At 35.2% G+C, this 23,052-nt stretch overlaps 1 protein-coding gene across 1 annotated transcript; it reads right to left on the bottom strand.

The window, feature by feature from the left end:
• Nucleotides 1-837: 837 nt before the first annotated feature.
• Nucleotides 838-8,629, bottom strand: LOC128184706 (neuropeptides capa receptor-like). Its single transcript, XM_052854279.1, has 4 exons — nucleotides 7,800-8,629; nucleotides 1,872-2,432; nucleotides 1,543-1,674; nucleotides 838-1,319 (listed from the first exon to the last, which is right to left on the bottom strand). Exons 1-4 carry the CDS (start codon nucleotides 8,092-8,094, stop codon nucleotides 1,069-1,071), a joined length of 1,239 nt encoding a protein of 412 aa, XP_052710239.1. The 5' UTR covers nucleotides 8,095-8,629; the 3' UTR covers nucleotides 838-1,068.
• Between the last annotated feature and the right edge of the window lie 14,423 nt (nucleotides 8,630-23,052).

Genomic DNA, 23,052 nt, shown 5'->3' with positions numbered 1-23,052 from the left:
CATGTGATTTTTTCGAGCTCTGACGGAAAGACCCGAGAAGTAACTTAAACAAAAAGTTTCAATGAACTCAATAAAGAATAAAACGGTTGCATGTACGCTTTTTTTTTATTTGAAACATCATTTTGATTAAAATAAATGGTCAAAACATAATGGTCTATCCAGTATACATATAGGCGAACATTAATTTTCGTAACGAAAGGAAAGAGACAGATTTATGGTAAATCATATTGATTGAGACAAGATTCCAGCAATGATATAATATATTGTTCATTTACAAACATATGTAATTATATATCAAAAATGTGCACATGCACGTGATCAGTACTTCACTCCCTAGACAGATGCATAAAATTAATGTAACAAATAAATATTTCATTCAAACCTTAAAATTACATTTTGAATTCAATTCTTTCCCACAAGATTACACAGGTGTGTATGCGTTTACCTATACACCTGTAATCAAGTATAAGCCAAACAATTCTCTTTCATTTATATTGTCTCTCTCCCATAAAAAGATAATAAACATTAATACAGGTATAAGCAATGCACTCGTATAATCGCATACCTGTATGATACACTTGTAACATACTTACACTGTATCAGACACCTGTATTATTCACCTGTATCATACACCCGTATCACACACATGTTATATATACACCTGTATCAAATGTCAATATGATACACTTGTACCATACACTGTATCAGACACCTGTATTATTCACCTGTATCATACACCTAAATCACACACATGTAATATACACCTGTATCAAATGTCGGTATGATACACTTGTATCAAACACATGTATCATACAACTGCACCACACACCTGTAATATACATCAGTATTATATTTCTGTATCATGCACTTGTACTATACATCTGTATCGCATACGCGTACCATATACTCAGTTCCTGTGTCTTACACTTGTACTATATACCTGAGTGTATCAAAGACCTGTACCATACACATGTATAATGCGCGTTTATCAAACACTTATTTTATACACCTGTATCATTCACCTATAAATCATACACATGTATCATACACCTGTATCAAACATCTCCACTAAGACCGGCTTTCAGCGTACGTGTTTTCCGTTTCTTCAATGCTGAACCGTCCGACTGCAGACTTGGACATCTTGTTGTAGCCGAGGGTTTTCTGACGGGAAGGGCTGTAGGAAGAGACGTAGGTACTTCGGGGGTCCGGGTTTCGGGGACGCCCCCCGCATAGAGTTTGTCTAAACGCCTGTCTGTATTTCCTGGACATGACGTTGTAAAGAATGGGGTTCACCGTGGCACTGAAGAAGTAGAGCACACCTAGGCAAGACAAAACATCAGCATGTAGCTTCAAACATTTTGATTTTTTTCCCATTCCAGTATACAAGTTTCAAAACTTTATTTTTGTCTTTTTTATTATTTGTTAAAAACTTTTACCGAGAAAAAAGATAAAGAGGAAACAGAAAAACGGACAAACAAACAGACATGATAAGAGATAAATTTATTGAAAGAGAGATAGAGAGAGAGGGAAATATCACCAAACCTGACAGGAAGAACACATGATTTTGGAGCTCCAGTAGCTCAGTTGTCCAGTGTTCTTTCTTCATGTAGATCGTCCACAGCCTCTGAGTGTGAAAAGGCGCCCAGCAGACGAAAAAGGCCACCACTACTGCAACTGAAGGTACAAAAGAAATAGAATCATTAAATCCATCGCAATGTACTTTTAATATAGTTACTTTCATTCCAGAACAGGGGATTTTTTTCATAATTCTAAAAAAGTTAACTCGTCTTAAGAATATTCTTTCAAAATTTAGAAATTTTGACATCAAGTAAGAAAAACCAATGACTACAAGTTATCATAGTAGGTATTACCTAGCATCTTCAATACGGACTTCCGGGCCTTTGTTGCACTGAACGACTTCTTACTTTGAGCGCCACCTTCCGGTCCCAGTGAGTTCTGCTGAACGCCGATAACCTCTGAATTATACAGTGTTATCCCAATCCGAATGTATATTAGTGTTATAAGTGTCATGGGTAAGACAAAAAATATGAACGAGGAAAACTGCAGGAACACTTTCATGGTTTCCCGCCATTGATGGGGGATGCTGCAAACCATGGAGTCGACAAGGGGACGAAACGTCACGGGGTGTGCCATCTCGTAAAACGTCCGTGTGTGAATGGGGTAAGGCAGGGCACACAAAATGGACAGAATCCAGATCACTACGATCTCTTTGACAGCTCGTGATAAATTGGACAACTTCTGGAATCTCATTGGGTGACATATGGCCGCCCATCGTTCTATTGTGAAGGCAGTTATGGTGAGGATGGACGCGTATGCAGACATTTCTGTAATGAATGCTTTGATGATGCAAAATCCCTCTCCCAGTCGCCAGGGATAGGCCTCCCAAATCATGTATAGCTCCTGTGGAAGAGCTGAAATCAATAGAAGTTATTTGCATTTTACAATTAAAAAATTATCATATATATATATATATATATATATATATATATATATATATATATATATATATATATATATATATATATATATATATATATACATGTACTAATAATTTTTTCCAAGTGTATACCCTTATTCCAGGCAATATTATTTATTGGCTAGTCTTACAGCAAAATGTTGTTATCTTCTACATGATCTCTACATTACCTGAAAATGTAATCTTAACGCCAATAATACCAACAAGCTTGCTAATGTCTTTCCAGTACGTTCAGTACTTTGATTCATCATGTTCATGGAATTGTCAATTGAAACTCTTTGGATGTCTCGCACAAACGTTAATCACGTGATTCTTGGGATTATGAGACATCCGGGGCGTCTCGGTTGCACACAATTTGGGTATTGTTACGTCACATGGCAGAAAATGTGCAAACAAGACAGACGTTATTTCATGAAATCAAGAAACCAATTTATCTAGGCCATGGTTCAACAAATGTTCGCTCTTTAACAGTACATTGTGTGATGAATTATGATTTGTTTTGCCTTATCATTAAAAGAGCATAACAATTATGATGAGTTTTATCAATAGCTCATTTGACTTCCAATTGGAATAATTTTGAAAGAGCGGCCCTTTTTACTAATGCGCCACTTTTCTTTGTATGTGCAGCAGTTCAATCTATGTATAGTGAATTATTTTTCATTTGAGTATAAGACTCACAATACTGCTTTAGACCGGTAATCAGAAATTGTGCATTATTCTTTTGTAGTTCTTTTTTTTCTCTCCAATGAATTCTTTTCGAAATTTGGCGCAAGTTACTTTAACAATATGCAATCATCAGTAAGTTCATGAACTCATGGCTGATTACTTTTATAGTCATGTATTCATCAATAACGAACATTTTGTCATGTTGTAAATTTTGAATTTACTGGGTGGGTGTAAATACAAAATTTACAACAGTGTCATGTTGTAAATTTTGTATTTACACCCACCCAGTAAATTCAAAATTTACAACATGACAAATTCATAAAAATAAATACCAATTCAATGAAACATACATTTGTAATTTGTTGAAGAGAAAAAACAGCCCCCTGATCTTAACCCTTTTTTCTGGGGGTGAAATATTGTCACTAACACTCTTCTAGAATTTTACCTCGTCATAATGTTTCGAACTTTCTTATTGTTGAACTTACAAGTTAATGTAGTAGTGTGCGTTGTAAAAGAAAAAAAAACAAGCACGGATTAAACGGGAGGGAGGGGGGGGGGGGGTCAAAATGGTTTTGTTTGCCTAAGGCGTTTGGGGCGATGCGTATATTTGATAACGTTATACTGAATAAATAAAATAAGTGTAAAATTTTCATGGGAAGGGTCTTCTGACCCTTACCCCTTTCTTTTCCTTCCTTGATATATACAAGGTATTCATGTTTTTCTTTCCTCACCACACAATGACAATATATCACACACTGTTATTGCTATGTTCATCAGAGCGTGAAAATAATAAACATTTATCTCATATGTTTAAGTATGATCCTAAAATTGATATTACCTAAATGTACATCAAATGTGTGCTCGCGACAGCTAATCGGATGGAGATCATTGAAAACTGTTAAAAGTACACAGCAAAAACTTGTTATTTTGACGGCATTTTTAATCAATATTTTTTTTTTTTTGGATTTTCAATTTAATATCCGAATTTCATTTACTTCAATAAGGAGCTTAACTCACAAAACAATACTTATTCTCGGTGAGCCGACAATGAATAAAGAATCAATATCATGTAGAGTTTACATTGCACTTAATGCTCACTGCAGAAACCATTTATTTTATCTTATTCTTTTAAATGCACAATTAAGACTCCAGGACAATTCACCCCTTCACAATTAATAGATATCTGATATATACTTATTTTTAAAAAGAATTTTATTAAATACATGTATCTCATAAACGTTCAATATGATAATTATTTTTTTAAAGCGGTAATTTTTCTGAATAAGATTTGCGAAAGGAAAAATGATCACACAAGATATTTTTTCAAGAAAATCAACACCTTCCTTATAAAAATAAGGAAGCTCTATTTGTTTTATCCGGAGCAATTAAGTGTCCGTTCTAATTTTACACATACAAAGTGAGAAACGGAGTTATTTTGAATGTACCGATCTGAACTTTACATAGCAAAAAAAGTAAGTAAAGTAAGAGAGAGAGAGAGAGAGAGAGAGAGAGAGAGAGAGAGAGAGAGAGAGAGAGAGAGAGAGAGAGAGAGAGAATGAGAGAGAGAGAGAGTACATGTATATGGTGGGGGTTGCAGAGTTCGATCATGTCAATTTTTGAAAACATCGTTAGTAGCAGGATCTGACAGAGGCTATTAAAACGAACACGACTCTCCGCTTAAACATAATGCGGACTTAATCCTTCTTAATTGAAAAAGACGTTACACCCCTGTATCACCTCCTACATCTCGTATCTTCGTACAAAAAGGCCTGACAAGTGTGTCGAAGTGTTAAAAATATTTGGTATTGAATTAGAAAGTAAGAGAGAGAGAGAGAGAGAGAGAGAGAGAGAGAGAGAGAGAGAGAGAGAGAGAGAGAGACAGAGACAGAGAGAGAGACAGAGAGAGAGAGACAGAGACAGAGAGAGAGAAAGATGGGTGAGAGAGAAAGAAAGAAAGACAGAGAGAGAGGGGAGGGAGGGAGATAGAGAGAGGGGGTTAAAATGGTAATCAATGGTATATCAATTTAACCCCCTGTTGCTGGCGCTACAAGTGGCCAATCATATATACAGAATGACAGATCGTGCAAACGAAACTAATCAACAGGCACCGCCATCTTTTGAATCTAGTCGGCAAAAGGGCACGAACTTCAACCGACTGAAAGAGAAAGTGTCAAGCGAGCCGTCAACGTTAGTTCCGACGCGCCGACGACGCAGTAATTAGACCCTGCGATCAGCAGCTTTTAGCGAACTCACATCGGAGTTTCCAAGAAAATTTCCTATTTTTTTTTTTCACCAACGATTTTCGATACATACAATCACATTTAAGTATTTAACGCTATTCAGAGAGGTCTGTTCTTGGCTAATTTGTCAGAATTTGTGTAACAATGGTGATTGGCGGAAATTCAGCAATCAAGGAAGACGTTTTAGGGGATGCGTTCTGCGTTATGTAGCGAATGTAATTTCTCGTCTTTAGGGTTATTCTTACCGACAATTTTAGCAAATTTGAGAGTAAACGAATACAAGTTTTCTAAAGAATATCAATATGCATTTTCACAATTTTCTCTTAATTATTAAAAAAAAAACCACCTGACAAGAACCGAAAGAAGAATTTAGATGGTTGAGTATTCATTACGTCTATTCAAATTATTAAAACAACCCCATAAGTTGATCATTACGAAAGCGAAGCAGCCGTGTATAATCTATTGTCGATTCCACTTTCTAAAAGAGAGCTTGACCGCATCTCAAAAGTTCAAATCGTGATCCATGAAAGGATTAATGATATCCGCAACAGTTCTCTCGGGGCCTAGGATAGCTGTGTCAAAATCAAAGTTCTTCGATTGCAGTAAAGAAGCATTAAGAAAACTTATATCGTCAATATATTTCGATAAAAAAATGATTGAAAATGATAAGTGGATGTTTCTTCAAAGAAAACTCGGGTATGTTTTTCATAGGCAGTGCAAATAATTAATCGAGATCAAAAACGTTAATATACAAAGAACTCAGAACTGTGTAAGCAAACTAACGCATGCTTAGAGTTAATCATCAAGATTGTATATATACAGGAATCTTAATTCAATTGATTAATCCTAAGTATATAGTTTATAAATGAATTATGTTTTTCTAAAATCTCGTCATAGCTAGGCGGTCGATAAACGCGATTTCTGAAAGAACTTGTACTATATACTTAAAAATATATTGCAGATAATATTAACATAGTATAAACTCAAAAATATGTTGAAGATAATAAATAAAAAGCGATTTTCAGTCCCTTTAGTACTTTGATTATTGTACGCAAATTAATAGTAACGCGGAGAACCTTGTTCAGGATTTCAGAAGAGTTTCAACATGTTGTCTCTTCTGATGTTTTATTGAAACCAGCAGCTCTCCAAGTGTTTGGGGTCATTAGTGTTCCCCACTGTAGGTAGTTATACTCTTGATATACTATTAAAACACAGAGAAAAAAAAGATTCTTTATGTTTTACACATAACTATGAATGTATTTTTGTTGTTGTCCTCTAACAAGTGTTACCAAATTGTTTCGGTTCTTGAGAAACTAATTTCTGACAACAGTTCGATGCCGGCGTTATATAGGATTTTCGTTCATGAACATATCAATTCATCATTCCTCCAACCCGACTCGGTGCTGGGTTATCGTATATATCCCGTAATTAATATTTCACTTGATCGATTTTTGCTTTTTATTGAACTTTTGTGGTACAATGTACATGCGCATTGCGGTTTTGGTAAAGAGAAAAGAGTATGTAAAATCTTAAAATCAATTTTATCCTGTGTATTTGAGAATTGTTACAAAAGAATATTCAGAATAGAATGGAAACATTTTTCCTAAGATGAAATTTTCTAATTAATTTTGATAATTATTTTTTTTCAATATTTAAGGAAGGGGGGGGGGGGTAGAGGTACCGTTCTGATTCGATGGGAGCAATCAGTAATCATATACACGTATATTTTAAAATTGAAAAAAGAAAGAAAAAAGAATGAAAATTCTTCCTCTAAACGATAGCTCTTAACGCTATACCCTTTTACTTCATGGCAGAATTTACGAGCATCAATATAAATACATGAAAAAAAAACCCAGCATTTTATCCACGACTTTGGGATTTGCACATGCAGCAAGGAGAAAATTTAAAGTGAATTATTAACGAGATTTCTCCCGTCAACTTGAATAAGATGAGCTCGCGTGTTATAGCGTTTGAGATGTGTGCATTATGAAGCTGACACGGATGTTGGGATAAATTACGATCAAATCATTAACCGGAAATTGGCAAAGAACTCCACAAAATTTAACTATAATTCACCCATTTGAATCAAATTAACAACTTTTTCTCTGAAGAGAGAGAGAGAGAGAGAGAGAGAGAGAGAGAGAGAGAGAGAGAGAGAGAGAGAGAGAGAGAGAGAATTTCGACGAAATTAGCTTTGGAATATTTAAAATTTATGATCATTATAAATAAGACTCATATTAAAAATTGATTTTTGAAACAGTTTCTTTTCAAGATTTTTATAATGCCATTCGAAATTACAATTCAACAAATGATATAGTGTAAAAAGAAATATCAAAGAGAAAACAGTCAAAAAAGAAGAATTAATTTGCTCTTAAAAATCAAAATCAAAGACATACCCAGAAACAGCGTGGCCAAGTCCGAGACGGACAGACTGAATAGGTAGTAGTTGGTCGCCGTGTGCATGTGCCTGTTCCTGGCGATCACGATGCACGTGCATACATTGCCCACGGTCCCAGACAGAAAAATCGCAACATACACACTGGACAGAACGGCCAGTACAGGGGTGTTTAAATAACGGGGTCCAAGGTGTGATTCCAGGTAACCGAATTCATCAAAATCCGAATTCGATCCGTTTAAAAATCCGGATCCGTTGGAAAAGTCCGGAGACGGACCAAAACTCACGTTATCCATGCCGGTTTATGTTTTTTCTCCCTTTTTCTTTTAGTACTGCACTCTTTTAATGCGTTGACTTTGCACGCTATCCTTTTATCTTTTACCTTAAAATCAATAGTATAATGTTATAAAGAAAAGACATAAAGATCTCATAATCTTCCCAAAATCTGAAGCACAGTCATAGTAACTCTTTCCTATCCGAACGATCACCGAACCTACACAAAGATATCTCCGAGACGTTGAAGTCGACCATTTTTTTTTTATTTTGAGGTGGGGGGTAAAGCTTTGTCAGTTCCTTGGACACGCTTGAGTAAGCAGCGTGCATCAGATATACATGTATCTAGTGAGCGCACTTTTTTTTCACGCGCCTGGCTTTTATTGCACCGAATTGATCCGGACTCGAATTATCCTCGACTTCACTCGATCATGAATTATTTCTCTCACTTTTGATCACTTAGTCATTAGAATCTAAGACCCGCTGAACAGTCGTCGGTCCCTGTCATACAATTAACTGATGCTAAAGCTTAAATGTATGCTGTACTTTATGAGTAGCCCCAATTCAATCGATTATCTAAATAATGGGTGCAGCTTCTATAATCTTTTATTGATTTACATGCGATTCGCTTTCACATAAAATTCATACTTGACTCTTTGAACTTTTGAAACGGTAAGTTAATAATTAGTATGTTCTCTGGGTTAAAGAGACAAGCAATACGTTTTGATAAATCTGGACTTACAGCAATCGAAATTGGGAAAATCATCGAAACAATTATGAATAAATATTCGCCTATTAAGTAAACATGAACTTGATGGAGATAATTCATCAGAGGAGAATTATTAGATACATAACAGAGTTCAATCGTACGCTAAAGAACTCGTCAACATTTAAAAAAAAAAAAGTCAAAGAAAACGCAAGGCAACTTTATAGCTTGAATGCACTTTTTGAAATCCCTGTTTTTGAAATATCTCAATCGAATGGAGTATAATCGACAAACATTTATGAGGGAGGCGTCTCAGCCACGATTACGTAATCGACATATACACGTGCAAACTGAATTTAGAATTAATTGCATTAATACAATGAAAACCTGATATAATGCTTGAAATGGATTATCTAATGTTTCAAGTTTTTTCTGGAAAGAATGTATAGATTATACAATTTATTTCTAGCTATCTCTTTGAATCATTTATGAGTTCTATAGATCCCTTTGCGAGTTCAAAATGAGCATTAACAGACTTATAAATCTAGCTATTTTCAAATAAGCTGCTGTCTATTTGTTGTGGATTTTTTTCGTTTTTCTTTTAACTTTTTGTTTATTTTCCATCGATCAATATAATTTGTTCCTGCAATACACTGTGAAACAGTTTGTTTGATGCAGAGCGAACAAATAAACAAACAAGCAAAAAAAAAAAAAAAAAAAAAAAAAAACCAAACAAAACAAACAACAACGAATATTATCAAAAACAAAACAAAGCAATCCCCGCAAAAATTAGTAACAATCTTTGTTCCGTTTCCGAATCTGTTGTCTGTAAGAGTTTGTAAAAATTTCAAATATAACTTTTAACAAAGCTAGGAATCTTCTGTACGTTTTTTGAAATCCTTACCAATGGTACATATGAATTGTTTCATTTCAACCTTGACTCGAAGCGTGAAACACCGTATTCTTAAACTGGTACAAAATATTATCTTGCGATCCTTATCCAAGATAATAAAAAAAATTGACTTTAACCTTGACCAAAATTAGAAAGGTCATGTAATCATATACTAATATAATTGCTGGGTATACGTATCTTTACAAGTTTAAATTTAGCCTTGACCGAAATCAGAAAAGGTCATGGCTTATACATGTCATGTACTTGAAATATTGTTAATAAATTTTAAATTGACAAGTAATTTTTTTTGTAAATTTGTGAAACAAAATTAATTAATATGAATGTTTTCGAAAAATTTCAAATCACACCTTCGCTAGCTTGCTGAGCTTTTTTCCTGCAAATGTAAACTTTTTTTTTTTCATATTGTCGCATGAAAGAAATCAAAGTGCATTAATCATAATCTTCAATAAAAGTTAATCCTTTTGGTAGAAATGCTGCAGGTAAAGGAATACATAGAATAATTAATTTGGTGGCAAACTAATTATCATAGTTTATTTGATAACCATAATTCGATCTATCAAAGAACCCATGCACTCAAACAAGAAAAGAAAATCAATCAAATTTATCAACTACTAGTAATTAGTGAGCAAAGCAAAAACTTCATCATAATTATCGACTTGTTGTGTACTTTAACAAAAAAAAACCAAACTCCTTTGAAAAATTGCGAACAAACCTCGAAAAAGTGGTTAAACAGACTGAAGAAATAAAACTTAAAGATTTTGACTCAATAATCAAAATAGTATTTTTTTAAAAAGTGTTCAAAAAGATTTTTCTAGATGCGAACATTAAAAGCAAGGACAATAGTCCGTCTGACCGGCCGATAACAAATTTGAAAATTAGCAGGATCATGCACTGTAAATTGAAGAAAAAGAGAATAATTATATAGAATTTTGTAAAAATATTTTTTTTGTGTTTCATCCCGTTTTCATCCAACTGCAAGTAATTATTGGTACAATGACCAGCAATACAATGCGTATACACCGGGACGACCGATTCTGATAGCGGGATCATCGGCCGGTCAGACGGCCTATTGTCTTTGCTTTTAATGGGCTGCGGTTGTAAAAACTCTATTAGTTGCATCAGGAGTTGCGACGAGCAGCCATTTATCAAAATCTATTTCAAGTGATCAATTCACTGACTGTAAAAGGATGATGCTCCGTGAGCGTGCATTCACGCAGTGATATCACGCTGATAACGCATGGCATGATATCACGCCGAAATAGCACGCCGTGATAGCACACTGATATAGAACGCAGTGATAGCACGCTGATATAAAACGCAGTGATAGCACGCTGATATAGCACGCTGATATAGCATGCAGTGATAGCACGCTGATATAGCACGCAGTGATAGCACGCTGATATAACACGCTGATATAGTACGCAGTGATAGCATGCTGATATAGCACGCAGTGATAGCACGCTGATATAGCACGCAGTGACAGCAAGCTGATAACGCATGACATGATAGCACGCTGATATAGCACGCAGTGATAGCCACCGTGGTGACATGGTATTTGTGACTTCCAAATTTCAAGAATTAAAAACCATATGTACAAGGAATAATGCCATTCAGAGTAGTAAGAATGCAATTACATGTATGATACAAAAGTTGTATCGTTTGAGAGGAAAGGCTTTAATCCAAAAGAGCTAGAAAAAGGTAACAAAAGTCAGTGGGTTTGGTATGCTGTTTAGTTGATGTATTGCAGACATACAACCATACAGTGAACAAACGATACCAGACAGTGATTATCTAAAATAACTTATTGAACATACGATGTACTATAAAGCAAACACATGATACCATTTAGCAAACATACGCTACTAATAATTTAAAAAACATTACCATACAAAAGATATACCAAAACAAGATACCAAACAGTGAACACACAATACCATAGAGTGAACACATAATACCATACAGTGAACACACGATACCTTACAGTGAACACTCTATACCATACAGTGAACACTCTATACAATACAGTGAACACTTGATACCATACAGTGAACACTTGATACCATACAGTGAACACACGATACCATACAGTGAACACTTGATACCATTCAGTGAACACACGATACCATACAGTGAACATACGATACAATACAGTGAACACATGATACCATACAGTGAACACTTGATACCATACAGTCAACACTTGAAACCATACAGTGAACACTTGATACCATACAGTGAACACATGATACCATACAGTCAACACTTGAAACCATACAGTGAACACATGATACCAAACAGTGAACACACGTTACCATACAGTGAACACATGATACCATACCATGAACACTCGATACCATACAGTGAACACACGATACCATACAGTGAACACACGATACCATACAGTGAAAACATGATACCATAAAAAGAACACTCGATACCATACAGTGAACACACGTTACCATACAGTGACGATTGATACCATACAGTGAACACATGATACCATACAGTGAACACATGATACCATACAGTGAACACTTGATACCATACAGTGAACACATGATACCACACAGTGAACATTCGATACCATACAGTGAACACTCGATCCTATACAGTGAACAAACGATACCATACATTGAACACACGATACCAGACAATGAACACTCGATACCATACAGTGAACACTTGATACCATACAGTGAACACACGATACCAAACAGTGAACACTCGATACTATACAGTGAACACACGATACCATACATTGAACACACGATACCATACAATGAACACTCGACACCATACAGCGAACACTTGATACCATACAGTGAACACATGATACCATACAGTGACAATTGATACCATACAGTGAACACATGATACCATACAATGAACACACGATACCATACAGTGACGATTGATACCATACAGTGAACACACGATACCTTACAGTGAACACACGATACTATACAGTGAACACACGATACCTTACAGTGAACACATGATACCATACAGTGAACACTTGATGCCATACAGCGAACACTTGATACCATACAGTGAACACACGATACCATACAGTGACGATTGATACCATACAGTGAACACACGATACCTTACAGTGACGATTGATACCATACAGTGAACACACGATACCTTACAGTGAACACACGATACTATACAGTGAAAACACGATACCTTACAGTGAACACATGATACCATACAGTGAACACTTGATACCATACAGCGAACACTTGATACCATACAGTGAACACACGATACCATACAGTGACGATTGATACCATACAGTGAACACATGATACCATACAGTGAACACACGATACCATACAATGAACATCCGATACCATACAGTGATCACACGATACCTTACAGTAAACACATGATACCATACAGTGAACACACGATACCATACAGTGACGATTGATACCATACAGTGAACACTCGATACCATACAGTGAACACACGATCCAATACAATGAACACTCGATACCATACAGTGAACACACGATACCTTACAGTAAACACTTGATACCATACAGTGAACACACAATACCATACAGTGACGATTGATACCATACAGTGAACACATGATACCTTACAGTGAACACACGATACTATACAGTGAACACACGATACCTTACAGTGAACACATGATACCATACAGTGAACACTTGATATCATACAGCGAACACTTGATACCATACAGTGAACACATGATACCATACAGTGACAATTGATACCATACAGTGAACACATGATACCATACAGTGAACACACGATACCATACAGTGACGATTGATACCATACAGTGAACACATGATACCATACAGTGAACACTTGATACCATACAGTGAACACTTGATACCATACAGTGAACACACGATACCATACAGTGACGATTGATACCATACAGTGAACACATGATACCATACAGTGAACACTTGATACCATACAGCGAACACTTGATACCATACAGTGGAAACATGATACCATACAGTGACGATTGATACCATACAGTGAACACATGATACCATACAGTGAACACACTATACCATACAGTGACGATTGATACCATACAGTGAACACTCGATACCATACAGTGACGATTGATACCATACAGTGAACACATGATACCATACAGTGAACACTTGATACCATACAATGAACACATGATACCATACAGTGAACACACGATACCTTACAGTGAACACATTATACCATACAGTGAACACTTGATACCATACAGCGAACACTTGATACCATACAGTGAACACATGATTCCATACAGTGACGATTGATACCATACAGTGAACACATGATACCATACAGTGAACACATGATACCATACAGTGACGATTGATACCATACAGTGAACACATGATACCATACAGTGAACACTTGATACCATACAGTGAACACTTGATACCATACAGTGAACACACGATACCATACAGTGACGATTGATACCAAACAGTGACCACATGACACCATACAGTGAACACACAATACCATACAGTGAACACTTCATACAGTGAACACATGATACCATACAGTGAACACTTGATACCATACAGTGAACACTTGATACCATACAGTGAACACATGATACCATACAGTGACGATTGATACCATACAGTGAACACATGATACCATACAGTGAACACATGATACCATACAGTGACAATTGATACCATACAGTGAACACACGATACCTAACAGTAAACACATGATACCATACAGTGAACACTTGATAGCATACAGCGAACACTTGATAGCATACAGTGAACACATGATACCATACAGTGACGATTGATACCATACAGTGAACACATGATACCATACAGTGAACACACTATACCATACAGTGACGATTGATACCATACAGTGAACACTTGATACCATACAGTGAACACTTGATACCATACAGTGAACACTTGATACCATACAGTGAACACACGATACCATACAGTGACGATTGATACCATACAGTGAACACATGATACCATACAGTGAACACTTGATACCATACAGCGAACACTTGATACCATACAGTGAACACATGATACCATACAGTGACGATTGATACCATACAGTGAACACATGATACCATACAGTGAACACTTGATACCATACAGTGAACACTTGATACCATACAGTGAACACACGATACCATACAGTGACGATTGATACCATACAGTGAACACATGATACCATACAGTGAACACTTGATACCATACAATGAACACATGATACCATACAGTGAACACACGATACCTTACAGTGAACACATAATACCATACAGTGAACACTTGATACCATACAGCGAACACTTGATACCATACAGTGAACACATGATTCCATACAGTGACGATTGATACCATACAGTGAACACATGATACCATACAGTGAACACATGATACCATACAGTGACGATTGATACCATACAGTGAACACATGATACCATACAGTGAACACTTGATACCATACAGTGAACACTTGATACCATACAGTGAACACACGATACCATACAGTGACGATTGATATCATACAGTGAACACATGATACCATACAGTGAACACTTGATACCATACAGCGAACACTTGATACCATACAGTGAACACACGATACCATACAGTGACGATTGATACCATACAGTGAACACATGATACCATACAGTGAACACACGATACCATACAGTGAACACTTGATACCATGCAGTGAACACTTGATACCATACAGTGAACACTCGATCCTATACAGTGAACACACGATACCGTACAGTGAACACTTGATACCATACAGTGAACACATGATACCATACAGTGAACACTTGATACCATACAGTGAACACACGATACCATACAGTGAACACATGATACCATACAGTGACCACATGATACCATACAGTGAACACTTGATACCATACAGTGAACACTTGATACCATACAGTGAACACACGATACCATACATTGAACACATGATACCATACAGTGACCACATGATACCATACAGTGAACACATGATACCATACAGTGAACACTTGATACCATACAGCGAACACTTGATACCATACAGTGAACACACGATACCATACAGTGACGATTGATACCATACAGTGAACATACGATACCATACAGTGAACACTTGATACCATACAGTGAACACTCGATCCTATACAGTGAACACACGATACCATACAGTGAACACTTGATACCATACAGTGAACACATGATACCATACAGTGAACACTTGATACCATACAGTGAACACTTGATACCATACAGTGAACACATGATACCATACAGTGACCACTTGATACTGTACAGTGAACACACGATACCTTACAGTCAAACACATGATACCATACAGTGAACACATGATACCATACAGTGACCACATGATACCGTACAGTGAACACACGATACCATACAGTCAAACACATGATACCATACAGTGACCACTTGATACCATACAGTGAACACTTGATACCAGAGAGAGAGAGAGAGAGAGAGAGAGAGAGAGAGATTAAAACATCTAAAAGCTATCTATGAAAGACTGGCTTTATTGAACGCGGGTCGCTTTGATAAAATTGGTAGAGATTGCCGGCGATGTTAAAGAATGACTTGTGCATAAATACCTTTGTCATTATAGATTCATGAACACATCAAAAGACCGATCAAACTGTAAAGTACACTGAAGTGATAAACTGATCGTTCTATATATTTAGTGCTAGTTTAATGAGCCCGGTCATTGTTATATTTTGAAAAAAAAATGTATTAAGCATTTTCTTACATGTCTGTACATTCTAATTAGATGATCTTCTACGTAAGTGCACTAATGGCGGGGAGGGGAGGGGGGGGGACAGACACCTTGTTAATGGATAGTCTTTCTAAATGGATTATTACAAACGTTACAGTAAACTACATATATTTAATATAACAAAAGAATATGGTGGCAGACGATTGGCTATCAGGCCGTCTAAAGACGATAGACTTGATACTTTAAACACAATGTCCTGGACGTCAAGTTAAGTGGCAGTGAGGGATATATAAATATAAACGCATGCAAATCATTTTTTCTATATCACGAAGCTACATATTTATCTTCTGAAGCTGGTCATGGTTTTACTTAATGAAGCTAAAACTAATATGAACAGAATATTTGCACCATAAAACTAACGTTGACCAGATTTATCGTCAAACATCAAACTCAAGGAAAAGCTTTAAATAAAAGGTACCTTAGTTCAGAGAGCCACTTTGTTATATCTTTTGATAGCAAGCAGATTTCCTGTAGAACACATTTTAATGTGATATCTTCGGAATGAATCTTTTGTTGGTTCCACCCGAATTATGGTGCAGACTCCTTCCCTCTCTCCATCAATCTCTCTCTCGTCTGTCTGTCTGTCTGTCTGTCTGTCTGTCTCTCTCTCTCTTCCCTCTCTCTCTCTCTCTCTCTCTCTCTCTCTCTCTCTCTCTCTCTCTCTCTCTCTCTCTCTCTCTCTTAGCTTTCTTGATACCTCCATTTCTTTTTCTGCATATCTCTCCTCTCTTTTCCCTTCTCTCTATCCCCAACAAAATTCATGGTAATGGATGTCAAAATACACTAAGCAGGCCCTAATGCGATGTTTGTCTGCTAGACACAGCCTCTGAGATTTATTGTGTAAAAATCGGTAAGCTCGTGTTGCGAAAACCATATCAATCAATGAATAATCAACAGGAGTTCAGCGGCGACTGGCAAATGTTTTTACGATACATCTTGTTTCAAAAACCGTTATTAAGCAAATATGCTACAAACAAACAAACTTTTAAAACAAATGCATGAACTAATGCAAATAGAGTGCATGGTATCCTGTGGAAATAACGGGTAACTTTACAAGAAATTCCGAAAATATGACGAATTGTAAGAATTTATTGATATTTTTTTTTATAATCAAACTTAGATTTAATGACATTTTCTTCATAAATCTTCCTAAAAATTAAAGCTACATGTGTATTATGCCAGTATTAAAAGGATCAATATACATTGTCAAGGGAATAATATGTCAATTCTTGTATTGTCTTACATTATTATACAGTGCAGATGTTCAAAATGTATCATAAAAAAAGAACTTTCAATTGAAAGAAAACAGGATTTGTAGTACTATCAAATATAAAAAAAATAATATATGGCAATATAATATAGTTTATCACTATATATGAATTTTTTAAAAAACTGAACTATTACAGTTTATAAAATTTTATAAATCAGTTTAAATTGATAATTTTTATATATAGCAGATCTAGATATGTGCATACCCTCTATTACGGGTTACTTTGAGCCAAGTGTTGAAATCATTGTTCCCAGTTCCATTTATTTTTTTTCCTCGTGTAAATGATGAAGTTAAGAAAAGAGAAGTTCAAATTAAATTCCTTTTTTCGCAAGCTAGAAAGTCAATGATTCACTGTACCGCCAGAAATGATCAAATTTACCATATGAATTTTTCAAAAAATTAATAATTCTTAAAATTTTCTCAATGTATTCTTCTCAATGTACAAGAATAAAGTTCATAAGATATGCACTCAAGTGATTCTTATTCATTTTTCTCTCCCCCCCCCTCCCCTCCCCCGATCGGCTCGACGCTCACGTAATTAGTTCAGAGCTTATATATATCAGCATGCAAATTAAGTTTGGATATAATAAATCACAAAACCAATTAAAAATGGCTGCTGCACCGTGCATTGTTCCCGTTTATCAGAAAGACGGATGAAATGCGTCAAAACATGCACTTATGCAAGCATTTAGAGATTAATTAGCAGTGAGTTTAAGGTGCAAAAACATAGTGTCTGATAATTTCCCCGATCAATGCAAGGGCGTCCATGATTAGTCTACTCAAATCACATAGACGTGTATTCCTTTCTCGAGCTCTTTGGCACTTTGTTCACTTTAAAAAATTGTGATGAACGTTTTAAACTTTAAAAGAAAATGATATAACAAATGTCCCACTTTACTCACACCCACACATCCCACCTCACCCCCCACCCCACCCCCCCCCCCCCCAAAAAAAAAAAAAAACAGATAAAAAACAAACAAAACAGAGGTCGGTTTTCACATACCCCATTCTTTTAAAAACATTTCGACACACCTTGCCTATTTTTCCTGTCTTAGAATTAAGACTTTTTCTGGTGGTGGTGGTAGTGTTAGGGGGGGGGGGGTGGTTCTGAGGTTGATAACATAAAAAAAGAGCAGTGTTCATTCTTATAAATAGCTGACACATGTCATCTTACATCTATATAACATGAAGTATAACGCAGAGGTCAAACAACGGTTGAGGGCCACATTTGTTCCAGAGGGAGTCCTGTATGTAATAAAACAGTGACAAATTGGAGGAATAAAGCAAGAGGGGGGGGGGGTGGTCCAGATCGATCCATTCAGCAGAGATCAGTGCTGATGAGCTTTCTCTTTGAGACATACATATATATCATCCTCTCTTTTCCGATTCCAATAACGGAAAAAGGAAGTGTTATACGAGGTAAAGACACAGCGGATAAGACGTTCATTGATTCTGTGCGGTGACACATGGTTACAGTGATCGCGTCAATTTTTTTCTTTTTATAACTCGACATGGATTTTAATGTATTGATGAATCTGCATGCATGTAGGTTATAAATTTATGATTCATGCAACTACGTACAGACGCATTTCATTAAGTTTGTACGATATTTGAAAGAAATAGATGGTTCAGCACGTTTAATAAATTTTATTTAGCGAATTTCTGAATGGTTAATCTATCCTTAAAAAAATAGGTGGAAGAAAAAGCTATACAAAGCCAAAAGTGTACAATTTAATGACAGTTATTTGCGTTTATACGAGACTTTTATACGATAATCGGTCAGTTCAAATGCTTTACCGTATGATCTTATTCAGCTCAGTGTTCAGTTCCACGCCAAATTTTATGATATTTACGGAGCTGGGTCGTTTGCCCTTAAGTTATTTTTAGAAAGTTAAAAATACTGAAATATTGGATGAAAATTTTAAATACGCAAAATTGTATATTAAAAAACATATAGGAGGATATGTATTCCACCCAATGTGAAAACTCTTGGATTTCTATGGTAAAAAATTCATTGTGCTCTGCTGGTTTTAGCAATGTTTGGTTTGTACAAAACTGTTTTTAGATCAATCGCAACTTCTCGGGCCTTTCCGACAAGCTCGGAAAAACACCTCGAATGTATTAACATCACCGGATGTTAGAATTATGTACAAAATGGAGTCGCTTCCCATTTAAATAAGTATCGGCTAGACAGTCTTGTATATCGCTTCTCTGTTATATTTTAGTGTATATCGTTTACTTTAATGAAAAATAGCTCACATCTCAACTGGTCTTAAATTGTGTTCTATTTAATATCAAGTTTTATAAAAAGGGGGGGGTGTCATGGACGCCTAGGTAATACATTCGAGGTGTTTTTCCGAGCTTGCCGGAAAGGCCCGAGAAGTTGCTATTGTTTTTAGATATTAAGCAAAGACTATGTGATGTCCTTATCCAGGAAAGAGACGCCTTCTTTGCATGTTCCTCTAAATGTTACGTATACAAATATTTTTACGACCCTTTTGGTCTCCAGTATATTATCTTAAAAAATGTTTATCAGAAAATATTGTTCACTATTTGACAGAATATAGATTGTCTGCACATAGACTACCAATAGAACAAGGTCGGTATAATCAAACTGTACGCTCGCGTCGCATGTGTAGATTTTGTACTCTTAATAGGATTGAAGATGGAAATCACTTCATTCTAGGATGTCCAAAGTTCAGTCATTTACAGTGTATTAATATAAAAAATTATTACTGGTCAAATGCCTTCTTCCTTCAAGCTTGTTCAGTTGCTGAGTTCCAGAAATAAGAAACAATTAAACAAACTATGTATTTTTCTGAAGAAAGCCACAGAGTATAGAAATAATTTGCTTTAATTAATATGTATATTAATTAATATTAATTAATATGTATATTATCGTCCTATTGTGATAGTTTAAGTATTATAAAATACATATATGTACATTTCTCTAATTTTCTATTCTTTGTTATGTAATTATCATATTGTACATCTATGGTAATATCTCATAATGGCAGATGTGTCTGTGTACTGCTAAATTTTTTTTCTCACATTGATTATGTATTTACATGTATTTATACGATGCCTATAAACCATGTGGTTTTGAGCTAATAAACTATACTATACTTTTTAACCAGTAACATTCTTTGGTAATTCATGCGGAATATAAAGGTGGTGACATTGAAGAAAAATACATAACCCGTTAAAAGCGGGTTATGTAAATTTGTCTGCAATGATCGCTACCTTCATAACCCGCATGAGTCATAAAATGAATCATTTGATTGTTTATATTTACCTTTTAACAAATTAATTAATTGATCGTAAAAAGTAAAAATAAGTTAGTTAAGTTATTTTTAATAATCATAAATTTATAACCTACGTTAGATAAAAAAAACCCAGCCAAATCGTCTCGGGAATTTGAGTCAGGCATCATCATGGTTATTTCGTGCAGTCCGTGATTTTTCTTAGGTCGCTGTAGATTTCGACTAATTGATAAACGGGATGTGCAGATTTTAGTCTGGCTGTTTCTATAAATGTATAACAGATACTACAGAGAGTTTTTTTTATACACGAATATGTATCATTCATTCTACATCTAGAAAAAATTCGGTTATTTTGTTTGACAATGTATTACACACTAAACTAAAAACAAATACCCGCGGACATCATGATTCAATCAATATAATTACTTATATATGAATAACATGCACATGATCAATTTTCGAATAATATATAATTCGTTTGATGCGAATCACGGGAAGAAATATCTGTACATGTCAATCTGTGTCGTTTAATCAACTTAACGTTAGCTGAAACGTCTGAAAAGAAGACAGCATGGTAAAGCTATGTCGCCAGCCATCTTTTAGTTACAATTCAGTTGACTAAGATTTAAAATCAATGCAATTCCTGGCATTCGACGTAAGCCGCAACTATCCGTTTTCTTTCTCGTTGAATGATTAATCCAGAAACACTATTAATAAACTTAAGACTTTTTCAAAAAATCTAAATTAAGTAATTTTGCAGCAGTCAGCATTTATAGGGGCAAATACTTAATGTACATGTAGGTGTGAACTTAAAATATAATTTAATAAATTCAAAGTCATTAGCAAGTAGAATCCAACCTTGATTTTGCTGAATTCGTCCATTTCTCTAGAAAGAACTATATATGATTTTAGTAAAATTTAGCCCCCATAATTTGCTAATTTTAAAGTGATTCAGGTTCATTAATTTGTTGTGTTATTTTATAAAAGAGAAGACATTAAATATGTTTTTTACCTATTAATTTGATTAATTACGCACTCACTGGCAGTATATGACGTCAGAAGTGACGCTAATTTTATAATTCAATCAAAAACAGTCAAAAATTGAAATTTTTCTGATGTTTTTTCGAATCGGAAATATAGAGCAACACTGTGAACAAGAGCGAACTTTTTGTCACTCATAAGTATTGGAGAGATACATCTTTGGTGAAAATATTTTGTTTGTTTAAGCAGTAGCTCAATGTTTCCTAAAAGAAAAACTGCTTCAAAATAAGCCGTTTTATGCTAAAAATGCGAAAATGGCGGGAAAAGGTAAAATTTATGATGTCATATTTTTAAATTGTGGGCACTAAAATCAAAATGAAAATTATGAAAAAACTTCAAATGTATATTTGTTCAAATAAAAAAAAGAATTACATTAAAATGACAATGTTCATTTAAGGGAGCCATATTAGGCTCAAACCATATATAGTCCTTTGAAAAATTATGCCTTCGAAATCGATTCTTCATTTCTACATGTAGGCATTTTTCAAAAAAAAAAATTATATATAAAAAGAAATATTCTGCCCACACAACTGATAACAAAATGTTTAGAGCAATTTAATCTGTGATGTTGTCGATATAAAAGCTATTATGGTTGAGAGTTTCAACATTTTCGCCGGATGCTTTGTCTGGAGCGCCACCTGTCGGTTCGTTTTTAAAAAATCACAGCGTCGTTGTTTCCACTCGTTAATGCAGTCAAGGTCATCTGCACTAAGGGGTTCAAATGATATCTTAAGGCACGAATTAACTGAAACAGCAAAAAAAAAAAACAAAAAAACAAAAACACAAAAAACAACAAAAAAACAAAAACAATAAAAAAAAAAATCCCCCCAACCCCCCTATAATCTACCGCCTGATCATTATACAATAAATTGAGTTTCATGACAAAAGCATTATGCTTTGATTAACAAAAAAGCTATAATATAAATTCTCAATTTCAACTAAGATTTATTTACGTTC

Source organism: Crassostrea angulata, chromosome 5 (genome assembly GCF_025612915.1).
Source record: "Crassostrea angulata isolate pt1a10 chromosome 5, ASM2561291v2, whole genome shotgun sequence".
NCBI classification, from domain to species: domain Eukaryota; kingdom Metazoa; phylum Mollusca; class Bivalvia; order Ostreida; family Ostreidae; genus Magallana; species Magallana angulata.
The sequence above is the reverse complement of the archived record's forward strand: the minus strand, read 5'-3'. Positions and strand labels throughout refer to the sequence as shown.

Excerpts from the sequence above, each read along its gene's own strand:
- LOC128184706 (XM_052854279.1), bottom strand. The coding sequence starts at position 8,094 with ATGGATAACGTGAGTTTTGGTCCGTCTCCGGACTTTTCCAACGGATCC. Across the intron at positions 2,433-7,799 it reads CTTGGCCACGCTGTTTCTGG|CTCTTCCACAGGAGCTATAC; the intron begins GTATGTCTTTGA and ends TATTGATTTCAG. Across the intron at positions 1,675-1,871 it reads GTCCGTATTGAAGATGCTAG|TTGCAGTAGTGGTGGCCTTT; the intron begins GTAATACCTACT and ends TTGTACCTTCAG.